At 34.0% G+C, this 16,133-nt stretch overlaps 1 protein-coding gene across 4 annotated transcripts in view; it reads right to left on the reverse strand.

Moving 5' to 3' along the window:
* Positions 1-16,133, reverse strand: part of STK3 (serine/threonine kinase 3) — a 362,105-nt gene that overhangs the window by 126,420 nt on the left and 219,552 nt on the right. For all 4 annotated transcript variants that reach the window (XM_036995747.2, XM_036995746.2, XM_036995748.2 and 1 more), the window contains one exon: positions 14,854-14,979. In XM_036995747.2, coding sequence (XP_036851642.1) covers positions 14,854-14,979 — 126 coding nt within the window. The remainder of the gene's footprint in view (positions 1-14,853; positions 14,980-16,133) is intronic.

The following is a 16,133-nucleotide window of genomic DNA, read 5'->3' on the forward strand; positions in this document are numbered from 1 at the left end:
CAGATGACATGATATTATCATAGAAAACCTTAAAAACGCTACCAGGAACTACTAGAACCAATAACTGAATTCAGCAAAATTGCAGTATAGAAAATTAATACACAGAAATCAGTTGCATTCCTATATACTAACAACAAGCCAGCAGAAAGAGAAATCAGCAAAATAATTCCATTTACAACTGCCTCAAAAAGAATAAAATACACAGGAATAAACCTAATTAGGGAGGTGAAACATCTGTGCTCTGAAAACTATAAGACACTCATGAGGTAAATTAATGAAGACACAAATAAATGGAAATCTATCCAGTGCTCCTGGATAGAAGAATTAATATTGTCAAAATGGCCATCCTGCCCAAAGTAATTTAGAGTCAATGAAATCTCTATCAAAATGCCAACAGCATTTTTTAATGAACTAGAGCAAACAATCCTAAAATTCATATGGAACCACAAAAAACCCCAAATAGCCAAAGCAATCCTGAGAAAGAAGAACAAAGCTGAGGGGGATTATGCTCCTTGACTTATACTACAAAGCTATGAGAATCAAAACGGTATGGTACTGGCACAAAGACAGACCCATAGATCAACAGAACAGAACAGAGAGCCCAGAAATAAACCCACACATCTTTGGTCAATTAATATACAATAAAGGAGCCATAAATATACAATGGGGGAAAAAACAGCCTCTTCAATAACTGGTGCTGGGAAAAACTGGACAGCTACATCCAAGAGAATGAAACTTGATTACTGTCTAACTCCACACACAAAGGTAAACTTGAAATGGATTAAAGACTTAAATGTAAGATATGAAGCTGTAAAACTCTTACAAAGAAAGCATAGGCAAAAACCTCTTGAACATAAACATGAGTTAATTTTTTTCTGGACATATCTCCCTGGGCAAGGGAAACAAAAGCAAAAATGAGTAAGTGAGACTACATCAAACTAAAAAGCTTCTTCTGTACAGTAAAGGACACCACCAGCAGAACAAAAAGGCATCCTATAGTATGGGAGAATATATTCCTAAGGGATTTATCCATAAGGGGTTAACATGCAAAATATATAAAGAATTCATATGCTTCAACATAAAAAAAAAACAAAAAAAAATGGGCAGAGGACCTGAATAGGCATTTCTCTGAAAATGAAATACAGATGGCCAAGAGACATATGAAAAGATGCTCCACACATCATTAACTGACAGCAAAATGCAAATAAAAACCACAATGAGGTATCACCTCACACCAGCTGTAACAGCCACTATCCAAAGCCAAGAACTAGCAACACATTGGTGAGGAGGTGGAAAAAAGAGAACCATCCTACACTGTTGGCAGGAATGTCATTTGGTACAGCCACTGTGGAAAGAAGTATGGCAGTTCCTCAAAAACTAAAAATGGAACTACCTTCTACCCAGAATTCACTTGGAGAAAACAAAACCCTTGATCCAAAAAGAGATGCACCCCTATGTTTATAGCTGCATTATTTACAATAGCCAAGATATAGAAACAACCCAAGTACCCATCAATAGATGAATGGCTAAAGAACATGTGGTACATATTCACAATAGAATATATTCAGTCATAAAAAAGAAAGAAATCCTGCCATTTGTCACAACATGGATGGACCTAGAGGCTATTACGCTAAGTGAAATAAGCCAGGCAGAGAAAGACAAATTCCATATGATTTCACTTATTTGTGGAATATAAAAAAAAAATTGAACAAAATAACAATAGACACTAAGAAGTGACTAGTCATTACCATGGGGTGGGGCTAGGGTGGGTGGCTGGGGAGGGTTATTGGGTAAAAGGGCACAAAAATGCTCAATCATAATATAAGTTGGTCATAGAGATGGTAAGGCAACATGGAGAATATAGCCAATGATTCTATAACATCTTTCTATGTTGACAGATAGTAACTGAACTAATTGGGGTGAGGCTTTCATAATGCAGGTAACTGTTGAACCACTACGTCATATACTTGAAAGCAATATAAGATTGTATATCAACTGTGCTTCAATTTAAAAAATAAAGATCTGTGATGTCAAAATAGATACATAAATGGCAAATAAGCATTTAAAAGGATGCCCAACACCTGTCATTATGAATTAGAAATTACACCAGCAACAAGATGCCACTGAACACTTATTAGAAGCAAAAGACTGACAATATAACTTGCTAGTGAAGCTGCTTAGTAACAGAAGCTCTCATTCACTGTTGGTGGGAATATAAATTGGTATGGCTTTGGAAGACAGTTCGGCTCTTTCTTACAAAACTAAACATCCCAAAAGATACAGCAATTACAGTTCTAGGCCAACTGATTTGAAGCTTAGATCCACACAAAATCCAGCACAGAAATGCATAGAAGCTTTTTTCATAATTGCCAAAAGCCCTATGTAACCAAGATGTCCTTCAGTAAGTGAATGGATAAACAAACTGATATATCCATGCAATGCAGTACTACTGAGTGAAAAAATAAGCTAATAAGCCACAAAAAGACATAGAGGAATCTTAAACTCATTTTATTAAGTGAAAGAAGCCAGTCTGAGAAGACTACATACTGTATGATTCCAATTATATGTCATTATGGAAAAAACAAAACTACATAAGGTAAACAGGTGAGTGACTGCAAATGTTTCAGGAGGAGAGAGAGATGAATGGATGAAGCACAAGGATATTTCAGGGTGGTGAAACTGTTGTATATACTGCAATGGTGGATATATGACACCACACATTTATCAAAACCCCTAGAACTTTACAACATAGTGAACCTTTACATACACAAATTTTAAAAAATCATTTATGAGGTCAGGAGATCCCAGGATGGAATGCAGAATGTCACACACACACACACACACACACACACACACACACACACACACACACACACACACAGCTGTATTACAAATGTATGAAAGAACTTCACTGAAGGAGGTGGGAAAAAACCTAGTACCCTTGGAAGTGAGTTTAGTTTATAAGACTAAAAAACAAAAAGACCTTTATATAAGCATTGTGTTCTACTTGGTAAAGTTGTTTTCCATGGGGATATAGGTTAATAATTGTGAAGTTACTTTACATGTAAACAGGAACTGAAACATTTTGTAAATTCAGCAGGAGAAGGGAGTTTCATAAACAAACAAGGGGAGGCAGAATGATCCCTGAGGTAATCATGGATTAGAGTCAGACTAGTCAGAGGTATCAGTGTAAATTCATGCTTAGCTTAATAGAGATACAGATGTAGATACATATACATATACATTTACCTATATATATAGTTATTGGTATATGTACATCCCCAAGTTAATATATATCCACTTGCTTTCTCAACTGAGAGGGTCTGTAAGTGACAGTGCCCCACAGTACTAATTATACACGTAGAGTTAGGTCTTGGTTTTGAATACCATTCACCAATTGAAGGAACTAGGCTCCTAGGATTCTAGGACTGAGGCAGGAAATATACAAGATGAACCCAGAGTAGTTTTTGAATTTTCAGAGAGTAAGGAAGTCCTACAAAAAAAAAAACCCAAAAAACAAAAGTCACCCCAATGACAGGATATCAAAGGGACAAAGATGACAACTGAAAGAGGCTCCAAATGGCCAAAGCTGGAAGGATGTGAGCAACAGAATAAATAAAATAGTATTGGAGTATAATCCAAAGTGTTAATTAAATAATTATGAGCCAACAGTGATGACAAATGATTGAATAAATGGGAATATCAGACAAATGTCCTGTGTAGAAGAATTCCAAATAATTTGTTGAAATTCTGCCCTCAAGGAAAGGGAGCATAACTTCCCACTCCTTAAGTGTGGGCTGTGTATTGTGACTTCTTTCCAAAGAGTACCGTGTGGAAAGAGGTTTAGAGTAATATTATTGTGGAGAAACCTGACAAATGCTACCTCAGCCAGGTGACCATGTGTAATATCAACAGTAATAATTCATACTGACAGAATATATTTGTGATATTGTGATATAATAAAACACATATATTTGGTCTTTATCCCCAGTTCCTGATATAGAACTTCTAAATCCCCTTATAATTTCCTGAGTGATAGGGGTAGGAGGAACATTTGGTTATTCATAATAAGCCCCTTTCAAGCTTGAGTTTATGCTAATAAGGTGACTCTTGGAGGAGGGGCATTGGTTGCCAGAGGAGCCAACCATGCATTTAGAGGGTTGGAACTTTTAGGCCCACCCTCCAACCTCCAGGGAGGAGAGAGGGGATAGGAATTAAGTTGATCACCAATGGCAAATAATTTACGCATCTCTTCCACTTGGCTATTCCTGAGTTGTATCCTTTACCAAAAACCAGTAATACTAAGTAAAGTGTGTTCCTGAGTTCTGTGAGCTGTTATAAAAAATTACTGACTCTTGAGGAGGAGCTGTATAAACCCATTTATATCCAGTTGGTCAGAGTATGGGAGGCCTGGACTTAAAATGAGTTTCTGAAGTGAGGGGATGATGTCCTGTGGAACTGGACCCTTAACCTATGCGGTCTGCACTAACTCCAGGCAATTAGTGTCAGAATGAATTGAACTGTAGGACATTCTGTTGGTGTCTGCAGGTAAATGGAGAATTGCTTGATATGGAAAATCGACACATTTGATGTCAGAAGTGTAGAGGAAACAAGTTTTTTCTTTAGCGTAGCTGTTACCTCTGTGGCATTCCCCCCCACAAAACCAATAACCCTAGTGTCATCATAAGAAAAAAACATTAAACAAATCCCAATTGAGGGACATTCTACAAAATTCCTAACCAGCATTCCTCAAAGCTCTCAACATTATCAAAAACAAGGACAATCTGAGAAACTGTGACACTAAGAAGAACCTAAGGAGACATGATGACTAAATGCAATGTGGTGTGATCCTGGATGGATCCTGAAGTAGGAAAAATGACATTAAGTAAAAACTAAATAAATCTGGATAGAGTATGGACTTTAGTTTAAAATATTTATCAATACTGGATCATTAATGTTACAAATGTATCACACTCACATAAGATGTTAATAATAGGGGAAACTGAGTATGGGATATATGGAAATTCTCTGTACTGTTTTTCAATTCTTCCGTAAATCTAAAACTATTCAAAAATAAAAAGCTAATTTAGAAAAAGAAAATGGAGGAAATCCTTTGTTTTTTAAATCAAATAAATACTTGCCACAAAGCCCAACAGTAGAACTAGGGGTCAACAGTTTTCACCCACATTAGAATCAGCTAGGGAGCTTTTTAAAACTCTGAGGCCTGGGCCTCAGCTTATAGCAATTAAATCAGAAATTTCTCAGAGAAAAAACCAAGCATGGTTACATTTTTCCTCCAAGGAGACACATAATTTAAATATACAAAGACAGAGATGGAATGATCTAGCCACTTGCTGAATATTCTACATATTATATTAAATATCACAGACCCCAAGGAATTATTTTTCTATTAGTGGTAACTAACTTTACAGACTTTATATAGACTTTCCGTGACTCATGTAAACAGTTTTTTGTACTGACAAGAACAGAACTCTTAACCAGAAAATTTGTTGGCATCTCTTTTCAGAATAAGATATTTAGAGAATATTTAGCAAACTTGAATATGTAGATGCTTAAAAAAAATTCCCTAAGCATACTTTATTTTAAAAATGGCACCCTTTATTAAGTAAAAAAATGTAAACTCTTATGCAGCAGAAACAATTCACATAGGTTTGCTTTATATCCTACTATGCATGCTCCTAAGTAACAACAAAATGTATTTGGAAGTTGTATTGATAGAAAGAGGAACTCTGTTGGTAGATACTCTTTAAAAAGTGGACTTTCTATAGGCAAGTCAGGTATTTACAGCAAATAGGAACAAACAGAGTTATGTTATTTAATCAACTCATATTAAAGATTTGGGAATAACTTCCACTAACATCTAGAAAACAATTTTTTTCTACTAGGTAATACAGTTAACCCATCTGAGCACCAAAATTATATCACAAGCTCAGAAATGCCAAAAAAAGACCTTTGTCATGTCAGGCAATGCTTAAATTAACACAAAAACTCTGATATTGGGATTAACCTGCTGCAGAAATCTCTGTTTGCAATTTGTTTAATTTTTAAAATCTGTACAATTACCTCAGCACCTATCAAAACATGTCAATTTGTCAAGATATATTCTCATCAGACAAACTTTTTCTATAATAGGTATAAAAATTCATAAGGCTCTATTTCTAATCATATCCCTTATCTTTCCTGAATAAAAAAAAGTTAAAGAGGTTTATTTATAATAGTTACCCAGGACACAGGTGTATGTCACTAAAATTTTTAAAAACAACATATCTTGAAATGGTTATCATAAATACTGTTTCCTTTTCAAAAGTCACATTGAAGGTTGATGGAAATGACGATTTAATTTTAGGCCATAATTTTTCTCCATCTGTAGTAAGCTGACCTGTGTGGAAGAAAATTAAATTTGGAAAATTTGTAAGTTAATATTGGTGTAACTGATAAATTCCCTGAAAATTACACTCACTCAGAATGGAAAAAGTGGGATCCACAGTGAGCTCAAGTATTAATACCCAAATATTGAGTATAAGTATCTCTTATAGCAACTAAATATGATGAATTTCACAGCTCTAGAATTTGAAATCAGGAAAAATTCAATCTATGTTACTTCAAAACTTAGCTTTATGAAATTCTTCAATGATCTGAGGACAAACTGTCTCAGTGTCATATTAATCTAGTCACTGGTAAGAACCAATCCAATGTCAGGACTAAAATTAGCTACCACAGTCTGTCAAAGAATACAGGTACTCTGGGATAAAAGTAAATGCAGAGGTAAAACTGACAACACAGGTCTCCCACATGCAAAATAGACCATTCGTTTTTGAAATAATCAAAAAGGAGGGGAAAAAAACAAAAATGGGGGGTGGGGGAACTCAGTGAAAACAACTAGGACATCAAACTATCCATCCCAAACCTTCTGCCATGTCCTAAAAGATAGCCAGTCCCCAGTACCATAACTAGCATGAGTTGGTCAAATAAATTCCCCAAATTCCAAAACAGAACCAGCAAATTTCACAGACCAAAGATAACCAAAATGAATTATGAATGAAAATCAGGAGACATTACAAAGCAACAGTCTTTACATCACAGATACAGATATTAAGGCAAGTCATAGCATGAATCAGAAAATGGCTCATTATTCTGCAACTATTCTCATAGGGTGGGGCTGGAGGTCTGAGACTGTATCTTTATTCCACCATCTAAAGAAAACTATTTTGTAAAAGAAACAGTGACTCAGAAAAGAAAAAATATCCACTTACTTCTATTCTAACTACTAATGTGATGACTTGCCTTAAATTTCCTTGATTTCTTGCAGTATCTTTCAGAAGTTTTTCCTTTCCTTCCTAGATTACTTTGATTTACAAATTATCCAGAATAAGTAAGAACTGAACAAGTTATATAAGTTTTCTTTGAATTGTGCTAATTTATGGGTACTCAAGGAGTTTATAATCATTACAACATATGTAGTGTTTTATAAATTTCATTGTAAAGATACTACAAATCATGTTAAAAATCCAGTACTTAAAATTACAATTTCAGAATACCTAAGAAATAAATGACAGGAGTTTCCATTAAAATGGAGGACTGACCAAATGGGTTTATGCCTATCCCTCCCAAAACTCTTCCAAATTACAATAAAGGCACAGAAAAGCATAAACTCATAAACACAAAGAGCATGGGGAAGGAGACAACAGCAACCAGGAGATGATAAAAAAATCTGGAAGCTAGAAGTCAAATAAATATATAAGTAGTAGCTAACTTAACATACCAAAGAAACCCAAAACTTAAACTTGCAAGGAGAAATGTCAAAAGAACCAAGCAAATTCAGGCCCCAGAGCCATGGATCCTAACATCTTTTACAGTAAGGTTCACAAGTCAACTAGTTCTACTCTTACAGAGTTTCCAGTAGACAATTTTAGTGTTTATCTCAAACATTTAGTTTATAATCAGTAGACCTTTGAAGAAAGCCCATAAGGTGAAAAGTCAGAGATCAAAACAAACACAAAGGAAACACAGACAAGGGCAGACAGTTGAAGAAAACTCAAAGTGATAATGATAATGTAATAAAAATGAGAAAAACGAAGATATCTTAGAAATTAAATATTTGATAAGGAAAAAAAAGTGTTGGATGATAAACTTGAGGAGACCTCCAAAAAAGAACAAAAAAAAGAAAAAAACGGGGAAGATCACTGAAACATAAATCCTACAGGTACAACAACCAAATAAAAGGAGTTCTAGAGAAAGAGGAGGAAGGAGACAGAAAAATTATCAAGAAACAGCAAAAACAAAATTACATAGAACTTAAATAACAGGGAGACAGGAAAATCTAAAAATCTTTTGTTAACATTCAAAGGATTAAGGATCAGATTGTCATCTGTCTTCTCATCACCATTACTGCTGAGTTGGAAAATAAAGCAAGACCTTCAAGATTTTAAGGTGACATTATTTCAAATGCAGACTTTTATAATCAATCAAGGGTAAAGGTAGAATGAAGACATGGTCTGATATGCAAGGTCTGAAGAAAACTGGTAATGTCTGGGAGCTTCTGAGAGATACAGTTCATCAAAATAAAGAAGTAAAACAATGTAGATGAGATCCAGGGAACACAGGATCCACAACAGAAGAAAAGAAAAGGAGAGTCCCAGGATGATGTTGAAGGGAAGTCTTAGGATGACAGCTGCTGAAGACCAGAAAGCAGCTAGTTCTGATGAGAGGAGGAGAGCTAAGGAAAGAATTAGTCCAGGAAAAAGTATGATATTAATAAATGATCTGTGTTTGAACATACACAGAGGATTTTATAGCTCCTGCAGAGAGTGAGGGGTTGTAATGTTTGAGGGCAAATTAGTGATAGGTTCATAGAAAAATTAACAGAACAACAAACAATAACAAAAACAAACAATTACTAATTCCAGAAATCAAAAAAAGAACATGTAATAATACTATATTATTATGTTTCTCTGAAAACAGTACTTACATAGTCATAACAATGTAAACACTGAGCAAGGACTTTTAAGAATTATAATTTAATTATATGGGGAAAATGAGAAATAACAAGTTAATGAATTCTTTTAATGAATTTCATTTTGTAACCAATAATTTTACCTCAAATATAAAATTTCCTTACTAAATCTGATTTACTTAATCTGCTACAGTTATACAAAAACTTCCTTCCAAGCAAATATCTAATCCCAAGGGACATTTGGAAAGCATGGTCTAAAAATCAAGCTGCAGAGGTGACTGTAAAATCCTTTGTTAAGACTTCAGAAAGAGACAAGGCACCTAAGATGGCTTTTAAGAACATAAGGGCATTGTCCCCCAACATGTCTTAGTAGGAGTCCAAGGTAAAGAAGCAATTATCTCAACAAAATTTATGGCTGTAGTCTATTCTAATGGAGTGAACCACAGTAAGATTTATAAAAGACCCACAAAGTTTTTTAGCAAAAACACCAGCAGCATGGTCTGAGTAGGAACAAAGATAACACAAAATAAAAAGAGAACTCTGGACCTTCAAACTTCTACAGACAGGAAGCAGACTGAGAAAGCCATTTAGTTCTAACTACAGGCTAGCTTCCATGAAAAAATATGACTCAGGGCAGAAGCAAGACCTCAGAGAGCACAGCAGAGAGTCATGGAGAATTGTTTCAGGGCAGGAACAAACTGAGCTAATCAAGGAACTTCTAACATTTTCTTGGCTAGATTTCAAAATTACCATGGAGTAGTGAATACTGTGCCTCCTATTTTCCCTCTTTTTGAACAGAATTGTCTACAGTGATAATCTTGTGCCTGACCACCATTGTATACTGGGCCTGTTGGGGGCAGATAACGTTTCTTTAATTCACAGATCTTCAGACTGAAGTTAACTAGACTAAAGGACTCTCATCTCTTCCCAAATGTGGTTTAGAAGATGAAATAACTTTGAGTTGATAATCTAAAGGGATAGTACTTGGGGCAATGAGGAGACAGTTTTTAAGAGATAGGGAGTTATTCTGCATGGGCAAGGAATGTAAATAATTTGCACCTATAGGACAGTCTGTGCTAGTTTTAAAACAGATCCATAAATTCTTTGACAATTTTCTTCTCAAAAGGTAGAGCCTAATTTACCTCTGCTTGATAGTAAGGCAGACTAAGTGACTTGTTTTTATTTTTTAATTGAGGTGAACTTCAAGTAACATAAAATTATTTTAAAGTGTGTAATTAGTGACATTTAGTCCATTACAATGTTGTGCAACAATCACCTACCTCTATCTAGTATCAAAACATTGCCATCACCCCAAAAGAAAATATTTTACCCATTAGGCATTCACTCCCCATTTCCTCTCATCCCCTCCTGCCTAGTCTTTGGCAACCAGCAATCTGATTTTTGTCTCTGTATATCAACCTATCCAGGATAATTCATATCATACAATATGACTTCTTACTTCCAGCTTCTTTCACTTAGTATATGTTTACAAGATTGATCCATGTTGTACTATGTATCAATATTTCATTTTTTGTGACTAACATTCCATTGTGTGCATATACCACAATTTATTCATCAGTTGATGGACAATTGATTGTTTCTACCTTTTGGCTACTAAGAATAGTGCTACTGTGAACATTCATGTACAAATTTGTTTCAATACTGTTTTCAATTCTTTGGGACATATACTTAGAAGCACAATTGCTGGATCATATGGTAATCCTATGTCCAACTTTTTAAGTTGAACTTGTTTTCAGCTACTAACTTGTTTTCCACAGCATGTGTACCAGTTTGTATTCCCATCATCAGTGAATGAGGGCTCCAAGTACTCCGTATCCTCATCCAACACTTGGTATTGTCTGGTTTTCTTGTTTGTTTATCACCACACATCTAGTGGATCTACCACCAATGGTTATCTCACTGTGGCTTTCATTTGCAATTCCCTAATGACTAATGTTGCTGAGTATCAGTTCATGTGCTTCTTGGCCATTTCTATATTTTTTAGAGAAGTGTCTATTGAAATCCTTTGCATATTTTTCAATTAGGTGTTGGTCTTTTGTTGAGTTATCAGAGTTCTTTATATATTTTGGATTCTAGACTGTCATCAAATACATGATTTGAAAATATTTTCTCCCATTCTATAGGATGTCTCCTCATTTCTTGATAATATTCTTTGATGTACAGAGTTTTTAATTTGATGAGTTCAATTTATCTATTTATTTTGTTACTCATACTTTGGGGTTCTATCAAGGAATGTATCATTAAATCCAAAGCCATAAAGATTACCCCTATGTCTTCTTCTAAAAGTTTTAACATTTTAGCTCTAATATTTAGGTTGTTATCCTTCCAATTAGACTGTATATTAAAAGGTTATTGTATATGCTAAGAGGGACGGATCCAACTTCACACTTTTACATGTAGCTACCTAGTTATCTCAGCACCATCTGTTAAAGAGACTATTATACATTGGGTGAAAACCAATAAGCAATAGAGGTATTTCTGGACTCTCAATTCTATTACTTTGGCCTACATGTCTGTGTTTATGTCAGTATCACATTGATTCAAATATTGTAGCCTTATGAAAGTTTTGAAATTGGAAGTTAGTTCTCCAACTTTGTTCTTTTCAATATTGTTTTAGCTATTGAGACCCCTTGTTCTATATGAAGTTAAGAATTGGCTTTTCTATTTTGCAAAAAAGATCACTGAAATTTCAATAGGGACTGTATAAAGCTGTGAATCACTTTGTGGAATACTACCATCTTAACAATATTAAAAGTCTTCCAATCCATGATCATGAGACGTCCTCCCACTGACTTAGGTATTCTTTCATTTCTTTCAGCAGTTTGTACTTTCACTGTACAAGACTTGCTTCCTTGGTTAAATTTATTTTCAGGTATTTCATGCTTTTGGATGCTATTGTAAATGGAATTGTCTTCTTAATTTTCTGTTTCCACTGTTCATTGCTGGTACATAAAAACACAATTGATTTTTGTGTGTTGATCTTATACCCTGTAGCTTCGCTAAACTTGTGTGATATTGCTAGAAGATTTAGACATTTTGACAGACACCATCCAGGAAACTGCTCCGGCTCAAGAGGCCCAAAACAAAGGCAAGCCTCTGTGCTGGTCCCTCAAGGAATGGCCAGACAGGTTAAAATGCAATAGCACAATTTTCTGAAAACAAGGTTTTTACTCTCCTCCAATACTGTTCCCATGGCTGCCACTGAGTTATAAAATGGGGAGTGGCAGACATGTAAGCAAAATGCCACAATATTTTCTTACCAAACTTTAGCAGCTCCTTCCCTAAGCACTCCCCAGTTTGCGTAAGTTTTTTTAATTACATTTCAATGTTTTGAAAAAGTTGCTTTGTTAGTTTTTGCCAACTCAATGGTTGCTTCTGTGGAGGCACTGATTCTTGGAGCTCCCTACTCTACCATTTTCAATGACCAGTAACTTCTTTTAACAAACAAAATGTGGCAGAAGTGACAATATGAAACTCCTGAGACTGTCAGGATCACTTTTGGATCACTCACTCTGAGAGAAGCCACATGCCATGGTATGAAGACTCTCAAGTAGCCCTATAGACAGTTCCACATGGCAAGGAAATGAGGCTGTCCACTAACAGCCATGTAAGTTAGATATCTTGGAACTCCAGACCTTGTCAAGCCTTCAGATGACTATAGCTCTCTCTGACAAACCTCATGTGAGACCATGAGCCAGAATCATCCAACTAAGCCACTCATGAAATACTGATCTACAGACATCATAAATCATAAATGTGTATTGCTTTATGCTGCTAATTTTTAAGGGTACTTTAATTGATATTTAAAGCTGAGACCCAAAAGATGAGAACCAAGTCATATAGTGGGTTCTCTGGAAGAAGAGTGTTTCAAGCAGAGAGAATAGCACATGCAAAGGACCTGAGTAAGGAAAGTCTTAGGCATGTTAAAAAAAAATTAAAATATGAAAGGAGATTAATATAGCATAGTTCAATGAAGGAGAGGAAAATAGTAAAGAAAGAGATCACTGAAGTAGTGGAAAGTAAAGGAAGTCATTTAGCAAGTTGGCAAGGTCTTAAAACTAGTAAAAACTGTTAAGTTCTGGGGTATCCAATGATTCCTTATCCATCAAAAATGGAAACCAGCCAGTAAGTACAGGAAGTTTAAAAGCAAAGCAAAAATTATCACCTATCCATAATTAAAGGCAGCTAAGTAGTCTGGCACTTATAACAAGTTTGCATTAGGTGGAAGGAAAGGCAGACAGGTACCAACACAGAAGACTAGACTTTCTTGAGAACATAACCTTATCAGAAATTGTACAACTCTAATGAGCCAATGTTATTTAATTTTAGAAGTACTTAATAAATGTTTGATTGAAAGTGAGCATAAAGTATTGATGAAGGAGCATGGAAGCTAAAAGTAAAAAACCTAGTTTTATTTCTTGCTTCTTCAGTAGCTTTGTGAATTTTGGTAAATCACTTCTCTCCTAACCTAATTTCACTAATCTGCAAAATGGAATAATAATAATATATATATAATTACATTTATAATAATGCATATATTATTATTTCATTTTATTTACTATTTATTAATATATATATCCAATCTTTTTTCAAAGATTAAAGGAAATAATATGATAAAAGTGCTTTTGAAACTATAAAAAAAATTTAATATTTACAAATGTTATCTAGAGAGAAATAAAAAACTGTGTCTCTCACCACATAGGAACTCAATGGGAACTATAAAACCCTTTGAGAGCAAGAACCAAGGTCTTTATATTATCTCATAACACTTATTTATCTTCACAGAATTAATACACAATCACAAACTTATAGACAAATCACCTCTAAGAGGATGCTACTTAGAATTCTGAATAGTGAATTTACTGGTAAAAAATTTTAATCTAGAATATAAGATTAAAGCATCTGCCTCATCAGGCAGCCTACACTCACTGCCAAATAGATAACTGATAGAGCTGCATATCTGAACAAAATGATTATAAATCAGCTCTGAAAAAGATTCATACTTGTTATTGTCCTGGGCTACCATATAACAAGGTTTAATAACTGGTGAAAGGGTAAAAGAGTTTCAAAAGAAATTCCAATTGGATGACTAGTCTCTAAAATTAAAACTAAATTTGAATTAGCAAAATAATAATACTATTTATATACACAGAATCTATATGATAAAAAAAACTTCTAAGGGAAAATACAGATGATGTTACCAATTACATTTTCAAGCAAAAATATAATAATTTGTGTTTTTAGATCTTAAGACTATCTGAATACCAAGAGATGTTCACCTCTAAATATATACTAGAAAGAAAAAAGTGCATTATTTGAAACAAGGAAATAACATTGGTGAAGAAAAGAAACATTACACTATAAAATGTGATATATAGATATAATTATCTTATTTTGTTATTAAAATTTACTGATGAATCAAAGTAAACTGAATAAACTGGTTGAATATGCCATGTCCTTATACCCCTCTGCCTTCTCTTAGTGACCCATCTTCTACTGTGGTACTCTTTATATACAGCACAGTTGACAATCACTTAAAAGAAAGTTTCAGAAGGTAAGTCATAAAACTGACCAAATTGAAGACAACATTTATTAAACAGAGTTGGTGTCAACTAGATACTAGCTGCTTGTAGCTTACCCTATCAACCTTACGTTCCACTAATCACTAATTCTTAAGATATTAGAAAAGGATAGCAAACATTGAATGCAAAACAAAATATATCTTCAGATTTAATGAACAAACATACCCCGCTTGTATAATGAAGCAGTGTTATTGATATATTGATATATTTAAAGAAAAAAATTACAGAAAAATAACTGAGAAATAAAAAATCAACTTTTTGAAGGTAATTACAAACCGAATTTTCTTCCTCCTCTTCCAGTTCTCGCTGCTGTTCTTCATGTCTTTTAGCTTTAATCTCCATAGCTTCTATGATCAGGTCTCTTAAGATCGACACAGGTTTGGCATTCTTGATAAAAGGATGCTAAAAAAGTAAAAAATCAATGGTATAAAATTCAAAATGTGTCTCTGAAATGTATTGAAAAAATGTTAAAACAACATATAAATGTTATATAACCAGGATCAAAGGCTTCAATGATTATTCTTTCATATAGAATGAGATGTGTAGGTTAAGAAAAGAGAATATTTCAGCTGCTCTAAAAACAGACTTTGCTACTAGATTTACTTGTTTTTAAAAAAACCATTAAAGCACACAAATATGCAAATCTGTTAATAAAACATCATTACCCTTAAAGATATAATTGTTCAAAGGAAGTGTAGATTAGGTAGTAAAAAATAATTTAAAAATTTTAAAAGATTGGTGATTATACTGCATATAAATATAAAATTATTTTGGTATTACAACTAGATTTTAATCTTAAGAAGCTGACAGTATCAGTGGTCAAAAGAAGAACAGCTGTTTCCTTACTTCTTTTTACATAATTTTCTATTTTATTATATAATAAATATCATCAATCCCAATGGAGAAATAAAAACCAGTGATAAAAGAAAAACATTTTTCAGATATAAATACTACCTCATTTCTATACTATATATAAAATAACTTTTAACTTTTTTTCTATGACCCTGACCTAGCTAAAATATCTGACCTTGCTACAACTAAACAAAAGGGAAATCACCAGAATAGACCTCAATTTTTGATGACATTTTTATTGAGGTGGTAGAGCACGAGATAAAGTAGAGGGACAGGTTATAAGCATAATTTGGAATAGATAACTTAATTTGGAGGCAGCACTACAGCTTCAAAATGTAAGATTCATAATTACATGTCAGTTGATAAGAGTCAAGAGCCATCTGAGTTATTTTAATAAACGTCACAGAACACGAAAATATTCTTCAAGATAAAACCATTTTTTAGTACTAAAGAAGAAATTATAGATACTTGGAAGAGGCTTTAAAGTGTTGAACATATCACTTGAGGAAACTATGAGCAAGAATTTTACCAGATTACAGAAATACTAATATCAATGGCAAAGAACCAATAAATTATTTCTTAAATTATAAACTAATCACCAGATAGATTAACTTCTGTTAACATAGTTTTGGTGGAAACTCCTAGTCAATCACTAAAACAGAGTTGTGGTTGGACCTACGGCAGCCCTGCTAGATCCTACATTT

The sequence above is a fragment of the Manis javanica genome, chromosome 2, assembly GCF_040802235.1.
Source record: "Manis javanica isolate MJ-LG chromosome 2, MJ_LKY, whole genome shotgun sequence".
NCBI lineage: Eukaryota > Metazoa > Chordata > Mammalia > Pholidota > Manidae > Manis > Manis javanica.